The sequence below is a fragment of the Pinus tabuliformis genome, chromosome 1_1, assembly GCF_031772625.1.
Source record: "Pinus tabuliformis cultivar Carrire ecotype Pingquan chromosome 1_1, CPIR1, whole genome shotgun sequence".
NCBI classification, from domain to species: domain Eukaryota; kingdom Viridiplantae; phylum Streptophyta; class Pinopsida; order Pinales; family Pinaceae; genus Pinus; species Pinus tabuliformis.
In genome coordinates this window covers 714,421,011-714,432,877 of record NC_142297.1, presented here as the reverse complement: position 1 = coordinate 714,432,877, position 11,867 = coordinate 714,421,011, and the positions used below count along the sequence as shown (strand labels likewise).

The 11,867-nt window shown below is 40.8% G+C and overlaps 1 protein-coding gene across 1 annotated transcript; it reads left to right on the top strand.

Moving 5' to 3' along the window:
- Positions 1-419: 419 nt before the first annotated feature.
- Positions 420-1,247, top strand: LOC149215873 (uncharacterized). The gene has a single exon (XM_089389752.1). It carries the CDS (start codon positions 420-422, stop codon positions 1,245-1,247), a length of 828 nt encoding a protein of 275 aa, XP_089245878.1.
- Positions 1,248-11,867: the final 10,620 nt, after the last annotated feature.

The window sequence follows — 11,867 nt, the reverse complement described above, 5'->3', positions numbered from 1 at the left end:
AGTTCAAAATGAAAGTTATATCATGGAATGCAAGAGGGCTTAATAGCCAAGCGAAACAAAGACTCCTAAAGAGAAAATTCCAAAAAGAGAAACCAGATATCATGTTTGTACAGGAAACCAAGTGTGCTAGCAACAACATGGTGAATATTAGCAAAAGGCTTGGCAAACACATAGAATATATGGAAGTCGCCAGTCAAGGTTGGGAGGGAGGTTTAGTAACTCTATGGGACTCCCGTGTGATAAATATCCTCTCAACAGAAGCAACAAGATCGTTTATATCCATGGAAACCCAAATGATAGGTAACACTGAAACTTATTTATGCACAAATGTTTATGGGCCTCAAAAGCTAGAAGAAAAATTCTCATTTCTCCACTCTCTTTTAAATCTAAAGCTCAGATATCCCAGCACGAAGATCATCATGGGTGGAGATTTTAATATGATAACCTCACTTTTGGAAAAGAAAGGAGGGATTAGAAAACTCAATAAGGATGCTGAGGTCTTCGCTGATTTCATTGGTTCTGCCAAACTAGTGGACATCCAGCCAAAGGGTGGAACTTTCACATGGACTAATAGAAGAGGAGGTGAGAAACATATAGCCTCTCGTTTAGATAGATTTCTTATTTCTGAAAGCATACTACTAGAAGGAATAATAGTGGAATCTGACATTCTTCCAAGTGGAGGATCGGATCATTGGCCAATCTCTCTGGTAGCTGCCATCCAAGGAACCCCCAGAAACAAGCCTTTCAGATTTGAGAAATTTTGGTTGAATCACCCTAATTTTATTCAACTGGTGGAGAAATGGTGGCACGAACCAATGGACATAAGAGGAACCAAAATGTATAAACTTCAAAGCAAATTAAGAAACATCAAAAACAAAATCAAAGAGTGGAATGCAACTGAGTTTGGGAACATATTCAAGGAGAAAACCATAATAGAGGAAAAGTTAGAACAGATTCACAAGGATTGGACTAGTGGGAATAGCAACCAGGACTCAGCAGAACAGGAAAAAGTCTTGATGCAACAGTGGCAGCTCCGCTGTCAACAGGAAGAGACTTTGTGGAAACAAAAGTCCCGGATACAATGGCTAAAGGAAGGGGAACAGAACACCAAGTTTTTTCATAGGTCAGCGCTGGATTACAGAGGGGCCAATAAAATTCTCTGTCTCAACAATGAAAAGGGGGAAACTCTCCAAAGTCATCAAGAAGTAGCAACTCTGCTCACAAAGCACTTAAATAATATAGCTTAGGAGCCGAGAGTAGACAGAACTGAAGCAATTGAGGAACTAACTCAGGCCATTCCTAAAATAATCACCAATGAGCAAAACCTAGCTCTTAGTAGGGAAATCTCATTGGATGAAGTGGAAGAAGCTGTTAGGAGCATGCCGAATGACAAGGCACCTGGGCCTGATGGTTTCACCATCAACTTTTATAAAGCCTGCTGGAGTTTTGTTAAGACTGAAATATGGGAAGTAGTGGAAGATTCCAGGTGCTCCAGCTCCATCCTTAAGTCGCTAAATTCTACCTTCCTCGCTCTAGTTCCGAAAGAAGAAGAGGCCAACTCCCCAGAGAAATTTAGACCTATAGCCTTATGCAATGTGATATATAAAATTATATCTAAAGTTATCGCCAACAGATTGAAACCCATTCTTCCTGGCCTTATCTCGGAAGAGCAGTCGGGGTATGTTGAAGGAAGACAAATTTTGGACAATATTTTACTAGCCCAGGAAATGGTTCACACTCTTCAGACCAGGAAAATAGCAGGAATGTTGATGCAACTAGACCTATCTAAAGCCTATGATAAGGTCAACTGGAACTACCTTGAAGCCATATTGAACGCTTTTGGCTTTGATAAACATTGGATTAAATGGATACTGGCCCTGATTAAATCCACTAAATTTTCTATCCTGGTCAACGGCTCCCCTTCCGACCCTTTCTCTCCCTCCCGTGGAATCAGACAAGGAGACCCTCTATCTCCTTTCCTTTTTGTTATCCTAATGGAAGGTCTGAGCAGACTCATCCGCAAAGCAAAAGATGAAGGAAAAATCAAAGGATTACAGCCCCTACTTTCAATTCCAGCGACTACTCACCAGCAATTTGTGGATGACACAATGCTGCATGGGACGCCGACTGTCAAAGAAGCCATGGGATTTAAAAAAATTCTAAATCTCTTCAGTGAGGCCTCAGGTATGGAAATTAATCTTTTGAAATCTACTATATTTTTTTTCAATACACATTTGGCCATTCAAAAACATTTATCTAGCATTCTAGGCTTCTGTAGAGGTAGCCTCCCCTCAAAGTATCTAGGTGCTCCCCTTACGGATAAACCCTGGCAAAAGAAACATTGGGAGAAGATTCTGGCTAAAATGGAGAAGAGATGTCAGCACTGGACTCACAGAGCCCTCAATTTCGCTGGGAGATTAGTCCTCACCAAAGCAGTATTGCAAGCCATTCCGCAATACTTTCTCTCTATTATCCCTGCCCCAAAAGGAGTCTTACAACAGATAAGAGTGATCCAAAGATCTTTTGTTTGGACTGGCAATGCAGAAAAAAAAATGGGCACTAGTGGCATGGAATAAACTTTGCAAATCTAAAGATTTAGGAGGCTTAAATCTAGTGGACCCTTCTACGATCAACATGACTTGTGGGGCCAAGCTTTGGTGGAGATGGTTGAAGGAACCCAATCTCCCGTGGGCTAGACACTGGAAGGAAAAGTATGCCCCAAAGTGCAACATTTAGGATCTAATTAGGTTGCAGGAGGTTCCTGAAGGATCTCCTATTTGGAACTTAGCAAGAAAAAATCGCGACATTGTGCAGGATCACAGCTTTTGGGAAATTCGAAATGGGGAAACAACTTTATTCTGGGAGGATGCTTGGCAGCAATTCCTGAAGCTTGAAGGACCAGAGTTTGCAACCCTTCAGAGACAATGTCAGGAGAGGGGAAGAAACACTTTCCATCAGTACTGGAATCACAGTAGTAGGGACCAGGAATGGAGAGATTGGATGTTCAACGACACTGAGAGTTCAATTGAGGGAAATAACAAAATAAGAGATCTGCTCAACCTGCTAAACAAAAGGAAGATAAGGAAAGCTGATGAAAAAGACCAGCTAAGATGGGGCATGAAAGGTAGTGGCAACTTCACACTCAGGGAAGCCAGGGATCATCTCAAAAATCCAGAGCAGATGGAGGTGGTTCAATGGAGCAATAAGGTTTGGGATTCTCTGTTTTGGCCTAAGATTAAGACCTTCCTCTGGCTCTTGATGCGAAGGAAAACCCTCACTTGGGAGAATCTCTGCAAGAAAGGGTTTCATGGCCCATCTAGATGCCCCATGTGCAATTTGGATGAAGAAACGATGAATCATCTCTTCAATACTTGCGATTGGGCTTGTCACCTATGGAACTGGGCGGAAAACATTATGCAAAAGACAGATAGAACCAGGGACTCTATCCAGGACACCATCATGAATTGGCAGAGCAATTATTCAAGTAATTCAAGAATTAATAGCATATGGAAAACCTTGCCAGGATTTATAACCTGGACCATTTGGAAGGAACGGAATAGAAGAATTTTTCAGAATGAATATAGAGACATAAATCATTCTCTAGATACAATTACCCAAAATGTAAGACAATTAATCCTGGTAAGATGCAGAGCAGAACCAGATAACCAAGCTTCGGTTAGAGACTTACACATTTTAAAAGCTTTCAAATTGGACGTCGGCAGAAGCATGGTCACTACGAACTGCCAACAGGAACCGAACACCGCGTCAATTGGCTGGAAGTGTCCACCTTTAGGCTTTCTCAAGCTGAATTTCGACGGAGCGTCCAGAGGTAATCCAGGTTTGGCGGGCATCAGGGGCATCATAAGGGACAGTGCAGGGGAGATTCAACACATCTACAGTAGAGCCTTAGGGGAAGGAACAAATAACGAGATGGAGTTTGCTGCCATGGAACAAGGACTCAGAATCCTCAGAAATGCACAAGTTGGCGCAGCGATGGTTGATGGAGATTCAGAGCTGGCAAGCACAGCGGCAAGAAAGTTTTATGTGGGAGCTAAAGCAAGCAAGGTTACTAAACATTGGAGACTTTCCAAGGTTACAAAAAACATCGCAGTTTTTTCTGGGGGAGATGAAAGGTCTGATTTTTCAGGCTGTGCGACGAAAAGCTAATATGGTTGCGGACCATCTGGCGAACTATGGAATTGAGCACCCAAATACTATGTGAGACAGCTGTTGGTAGAATGTAGCCTGCCCGGAATTAAAAGAAAAGTGCACCTAGCTCTCCAGGCAAGATTTGGGTGACGATGAATGAGAATGATATGTGGGAAGGCTATAACGACGTCATACTATGATGAGACATGTTGGCAATGCAGGCACCATTAAAGATTGGCAGAGGAAAGAAGGACAAGCGAATCCGGCGCATTCATGGCGTGAGAAGAAGAAAGATGGTTTATTATCAGGTATGATTAATAAGGATATGCGCCGCCGACGCCATGTCAAGGAGTGGGACACTTGGCAGACGCTGAAGTAGGAGAGAAAAAGTGACCGTAAGGGAAAGAATACGAGCCACTACCAAAACAATTCTCCATCACGCAGAAGTAATTATGATATGACCTACAAGTTGCAAAGGAAAAGGCGGTCTTCAGCCGGTAATCTCCCAGGAAACTTCTATTTAGTAACAACCAAAGGCGGGGGCAAAAGCATTGTTTTATCGTGTTATAGGCTAGAACCCCTCTCTTTTGCTGAAAGTACTCAGAACTATACAGTGAATGAAAGCACGATCATGGCAGGGGAAGGTAGTCGTAACGCCTCTGCTAATAGAGATCTTAAGATGGCCAGAGAGATGTATGAAACTCGCACGTCGCAGAGGAATAAGCGAAAGATTAACGACCTAGAAGCTATGGTAACTGAGGAAGAAAAGAAGCTGAAAGAGAAAGAAATGGAAGAGGAAGTAGACTGGCTCCAGGATCCAGGAACTGTCACCACGCGGGCTATCCAATTTGTGAGGACACAAGCTGAAATCTGGAGAATGAAAAAACTGTTAGCAAAAGCCTTAAGCATGCAGGGCAACTATGCAGAGCAAATGCGTAAGGTCCAACACATCACTGAGGCTAAGTCTGAGGAACACATAGCGATTTTGGAGAGCCTGGAATTCAAGATAAGCGCGCTGGAGCAACAAGTAGATATCATTACAAAGAAGCTCACGGTGTTAATCAAACTCTTAAGGCAAACCATTGGTCAGGATGCAAGGCAGGTCGAAAACCAAAAGGAAGAACCGACGGGCGATTATCAAAGCAATCATCCCAAGCCTGCGCAGGCATGAGTCTTGATGTCTGAATTAGCTCCGGAAGCATCCAGGAATTATTTTGTGCTCAAGATGTAATGGAGCTGGTTTTTGCCTCAGCTGGTTTTTGGGTACATTCGGCTGGTCTGTTATGGTCCTTTATGCTCTGCCGGTTAGTTGGTCTGTCGCTGCTGATGTCTGTCTGCTGCCTCAGTTAGGTAGGTGTTTAGTTGTTTGTTTTAGTAAAGCACTTTTGCTTTTCCACCTTGAGTGGTGTGCTCGTGGTAGTATGGATGTCTCTTTTGGTCAATTTTGGGGTTGGGCTGGCAGTCTGGCAACCCTCTGTCTGCAGGAGTAGACTTTTTGTACTACAAATACTTCTTTTTAATATAACAAGCTGACTTACACAAAAAAAAGCCTCTTCGAGGGGGCAACCTCCTTTACATTACACAAATGAACAATTATTAGATGATACAAATGACAAGGCCTCCTTTCTATATGTAGGAGTCTAAGGGGTCATAATATAATAAGAGCCGACATAACAATAATAATGTAAGGGCACAATAATAACAATAGTGGGCTTCTATGGGGCACAATAATAACAATATGGGGACTACATGGGCACAACAATATAATAAAGGGGTTGTACTAATAACAATAAGGGGTTACACTAGTAGTATAGAGACCTAACATGCCCCTCTCCTTCAAAAAGTGTTGTCCTCAACGCTTGAGTAGTTCTTGATGCTTCTGTATAAAATTCTTGTCCTCCAGGTTCTAATATGATTTTTCCTTACTCGACAAGTTATGGCAATATTGTTTGAATTGGGATCTTCTGCAACTTTTAAATGAGTGGCCACACTTCTTTGTCCTTCTTCCATTCATCCCTTGCATCGTTTATCCAATCTGGTTGGATAATAGAAATAGCACAAAAAAATGCTTCCATGTCCTCATCCTTTCTTGAGAGTGCATATGCAACAACATTTTTCTTCTCTTTTTTGTAGATGATTTCAAAGTCATAACCCAACATATTTTTGACCCATTTTTTCTGTTCCTTTAAAGATAATCTTTGTTCTAAAAAGTATTTAAGACTATCATGATCCATTTTTACCTTGAAGTGTCTTCCCATTAGGCAAGGTCGCCATTTCTTAAGTGCATATAGTATTGCCAACATTTCCTTCTCATAAATAACTTGCTTAATATGTAGCGGTAAAAATACCCAATTGCCTACATCAAAACTTCTTTCACTGTGGTCTTGATTTGCCTATTGTTTCATTCGATTCTGCACCAAAGTAGTGTTATCCTTTAAAAGTTGGAGAACTCGTTGTTGATGCTTGATGTGATCTTTCATTGCTTGAATCTTTTTCTTCTTGATATGTCCTTCTATCTTGAGAGTTTGAGGAGTGATAATTTCTTCCAATGCATTACAAGATATGGTCGGATTCATTTCTTGATGATCGATGTGATCTTTCACTTCTTGAACATTTTTCTTCTTGATATGTCCTTCTATCTTGATAGTTTGAGGAGTGGTAATTCCGGCCAATGCATTACAAGATATGGTCGGATTCATTTCTTCTTTCTCGATGTGATCTTTCACTTCTTGAACCTTTTTCTTCTTGATATGTCCTTCTATCTTGAGAGTTTGAGGAGTGGTAAATATTGCCAATGCTTTACAAGGTATGGTCGGATTCATTTCTTCTTTCTCTGGGGTTGGTTCCCGGTGTATATCCTCTTCTTTTTATGTTTCTTGATCATTTTCTTCCTCCTCTTCACAATCAATGTAAAATAATTTCTTCTCAACACACTTATGACCTTTAATGTATTTGTTATCATAATTGTAACAAAGTCCTTTTGTTTTTTTTTTCTTCCAATTGTTGTGGTGTCACCCTTGTAGGTTGTGGAATGCTAGGAGAAACAACACTTCCATCTTTATAGTTGTGGGGGGTAGAATTCCTTGTTTCCATAATTTCGGTTTTAATTTTTCTTGCCAACCTAAATGCCTTCTCCAATGAATTAGGTTCCCAAAGACGAAACTCATGTTGAATGTTATCCTTTAAAGTCCCTATGAAGACATCATTCCTTTGCTTCTCTGGAATATCATTTACCCTTATATTCAAGTTTTGAAAGTCCTCAATGTGCTTTTCCATTGAACCCTTTTGTTTGAGATTTATCAATAGGCTAAAGAAGGTGTTTCTCTTTGTATCCTCATAATGTGCTATCATTTCCTTCGTGAAAATTGACCACGTGACAAGTGGTTTACAAGAATAAAGCCCTTTATACCATAAAAATTGATTTGGTTCTAAATAATTAGATGCAATACATACCTTTTGTAATAGTGGTACACCATGTCGATCAGAATATTTCTCCATCTGTAGTATCCAATTTACCGGATCCTTGCCATCAAACTTCCTCATCTCACTTTTTCTTGATTTTGGGAGCTCGATTTTGAAATGACTGTAACTTTGTAATATCTGATCTTCTAGTTCTAAAATCATGACCTGAATTAGCCCTCTGTGTCCTCCTTCCAACGCCACCAGTCTATCGAAATTGAATTCTCCAAGAAGGAGTTATACACAATCTCCCAAGATGACCTGATTATATACATTTTCAAAAGAGTGAACTTGTATGACTTCCACGTGTCACTGTTTTGACCTTTTGATCTGAAAAATATACATAGAAAACTACAGTTTGTCCTATTTCTATAACTTCTTATGATATTTCAATCTGATGCTCAGAGAGATAGTTATGACAATTTTCCCTAGGTCCCTTGTTTAGGATGTAATTCGGGTGTCTTCCAAAATCCTAACTTCCTTAGATCATATATTTTCAAATATAGTGAGAAAAGATGTGAAATTCGGGCCCGAGATTTAGATCGATGTCTTCTCAAATGGGTTTCTTTTTTAGCTTCTGAAACTTCGTATCAACAAATTTATATCGCAAATTCAACGATGACCTGTTTTAGATGAAATTTTGGAACTTGGAAAAACCCTAACTTCCTCAGATCATATCTCCAAAAATATAGCGAGACAAGATCTGAAATTTGGACCCAAGGTTCAGTGCAATTTCACCTCAAATGGGTTTTTTTTAAAGTTTCTGAAAGGTTGCAGAAAAATAGTTATAGTGAAAAGGCCACAATGACCTGTTTGGAGCAGCGAAACCATAGAATCCAAAGCTCTAATACCAAATGTTCTGAAACCAGCTTACAAAAAGATAGGAAAGATAGATGAATGACTTAGAAATAAGCCTCCTCGAGGGGTCAACCTCCTTTACCTTACACAAATGTAAAATTCGTGGATGATACAAATGACAAGGCCTCCTTTCTATATGTAGGAGTCTAAGGGGTCATAATATAATTAGAGCCGACATAACAATAATAATGTAAGGGCACAATAATAACAATAGTGGGATTCTATGGGGCACAATAATAAAAATATGGGGACTACATGGGCACAACAATATAATAAGGGGGTTGTACTAATAACAATAAGGGGTTACACTAGTAGTATAGGGATCTAACATAAACGCACAGGTCTAAATAGAGCTTGACTCATACTTCAATGAGTTGATGCACATTGCTATCAGCCTAGACTTGCCCATCAATGCAGACATCATGCACAAGTATGTTATTGGTCCGGCTGCATTGAAGACAATGATGTGCATGCTTATAGACGAGTTGGACAGAGGAGCCTAGTCAATGTACCTGGATGCTATGGAGGCAAGATTCAAGTTCCAGAAAGATGTCACCTTGGAGCACAAGGATAACATCGTGGACTACTGATCTTGGCATCAATATGTTACTGTTGATTAGCGCAAGGATGTTGAGGAGTTGGACTTCCATGGTTTTCTAAGTCATAGTGATGTCTAGCATGGCTTGCTCAAGCCATTTCTCTCACATGGGTACATGTGAATTGTAATGTAATGTCTTGGCAAGTGTAAGTCAAGTGTTGATAGTGGGATGTAAAAGTAATAGAGTAGATGAAGACTCATGAGGGTAGTTGAATTGTCACAAAGGGGAATGTTAAGGGTCACCCGACCCCTTGCTATAAATAGTCTCTCATAACTCATTGTAGAGGCTTTTGGTCAGACAAGCTTCCGATAAGACTATCTTGGAGAGAGCTTAGACAGTATTGTAACGAGCTTTGGCTTCTCCACTGTGTAGAGCTAGTACATCTCTTTGGAGGAGCAGGCGGTTGTAGTTGTAACGTTCCACTATCGGACCTAGTGGTTGGACATGGATGTATTGTATGGCCGGAACTTGCACTTCTAAATATAAAAAGAGCCAACACGTTTCATGCATATGTTGTATTGCATTCTATGCTATCTGGTTTACTCTAAATGATATATGTATTAGTTTGCTTACACATGCATGTATAGCTATCTGTGTATGTATGTATGTACGAATCATTCTGAAATGTGTTGTTGGTTTAACCATCACTTTGGATTGCTTGCTAACTATCCTTCCATGTTGTGATGTATCTTTGCTTGTGTGTTCCCTTCTCATTTGCATGCTATCATAGGTTTCCAAGGGGTGCACTCACCTCAACCCCGTGTGTTAGAACCTCTCATGTACCTTCCTTGGCTCGCTACAATTGTCACACCCTTGCTACCAACAGAGTTATCTTACTTACCTCTATGTGAAATCACGGTCAAGGCATTACAATACGACCCACTGCTGGGACTCCTACACTAAACAGTTTGAGGTCAAATTGGGACTTCTTACTGGGGAGATCCCCTGACATGTTGGCAGGTCTAGCACTGTCAACATTTCTAGTGCTAGAAGGAGGGCCCGATGATGAGATGTGTCCTCTCATATTGTTTTGAACCTTTTCATTTCTATCATGGATTCTTTCACTCTTCTCCCTCCATGTTGTTTTTTGAATCATGAAGATGTCACCATCACAAGGGAGTTCTTTGATCTCTTGTCCACTTACATGTATGATGGTGAAGGCGAAGTGGCCTGGCCTGAGTTCTTACATGACTTTATTTCCATGCTTGATGAGGAATATGGGTATTTTGATGAACATGCCAGCTTGCTGCTTGCATACACACTTCACAAATCTCCACTTCGATGGCTGTGCAGCCTACTGGCTAACAACGTGCACTCACTTGAGCACTTTTGTGATCTTATTGAAGAAACTTTCTATCATTTTGATCCAGACCATCTTGACCAAAAACTGTTACAACAACGGAAGGCTCCTCATGAATCAACTATGGATTTTTGGCAGCGCTTCCGTGACTTGTAGTTTGAAGCTCCGAAGAACCAACTGAAATTTTTCTATCTTTGCGACTCGTTCGAGTATTCTGTTAAGAAATCTGCTCATACAAAGAAGAAGTTTGAAATCAAGCCTCGTTCAACATTCTTCAGTGATGGAGCTAGGCAATCCCAGACAGAGATGGTCACTGTCACAAGTGACTGTCTACCATCCCCTCATCAAACAGCTCCACCACTGCAAAGTGATGTTGAGGATCATGCTCACACACTTGTTCAGCTGTCACATCCTCCCAACATCACTTCACTTAATTTTCGCGAAGATTTGGTTGTGAGTTCATCGAGTTGTCACATGCATTTTGTTCCACAACCTCCATCTTCGCACTCGGTTGTTCCTCCGGATGATATTGTCTTGTGTTCTTCCATTCCGGACTCTACACTTATTGTGAACAAGGAAGAAGCCACTAACGGAGTTGGTGTTTCATAACCAACATGCGTTGTCGTTCATGAAGAATGTGAGTGGGATCTTGAGCATCAACACTCGTGAAGGATGACTCCCTTCTGATTGAGCCCCCTCCATTATTTCCTGACATCTTTGGTGAACCTACCATCCATGATTTCGCATGTGTATCTTCATCCACGGATGTAACCATTGTTGATCAGTCGCAAGACACATTGGATGTCAGTCCATCATTCGACAATGGAGAGGATAAGTTATTCATTGAAAATCCACTTGATCTTTCATTTGTCTTTTTCAGAAATACAGAGGATGATTTTGTCTGCTTTTCATCTACCCCTTTGTTTGATTCATTAGATCATGAGGATACCAATGAAATCATTGATTTTCCTGATCATGGTTGTCGTGATCCATTTACCCCTATATTCGATCACAATCATGATCCTATCGCAGTTGATTTTTCGAAGCCACTGATCTATGATGATCTATCTGACGATGAAGTTGAAACACCCAAACTTTCGAGGTACTTCAGCGCAAGCTAATGGTTATGTTAGGTCCTTGCTCTCTTGAGGTTAGTCTTACTTTCGATCAGGAAACTGTTCAACCACCCACGACTCCTCATCACTCATTTGTATGCATTGAAGATTAATCTCACACACAGATCATACTTCCTCCACTCGAACTACATGATCCTATTGCTCATGCATTGGAGGAATCCTACATTGTAAGAACACGTGCATGACGCTAGTTGTATTTGTTTATTTCGTTTACTTGAATGGCAAAGTCAAGAGTGTGCATATGCCTCAAAGCTGCACGTACTGTCACATAGCACCATGATAAGTCCACGGATTGCTTGTCATGCGCTTGCACTCACTTATGTCCTGTGGGCACTTTGAAACATGAAGTGTGTTTGTCTTCATTGT

Excerpts from the sequence above, each read along its gene's own strand:
- LOC149215873 (XM_089389752.1), top strand. The coding sequence starts at position 420 with ATGGGTGGAGATTTTAATATGATAACCTCACTTTTGGAAAAGAAAGGA.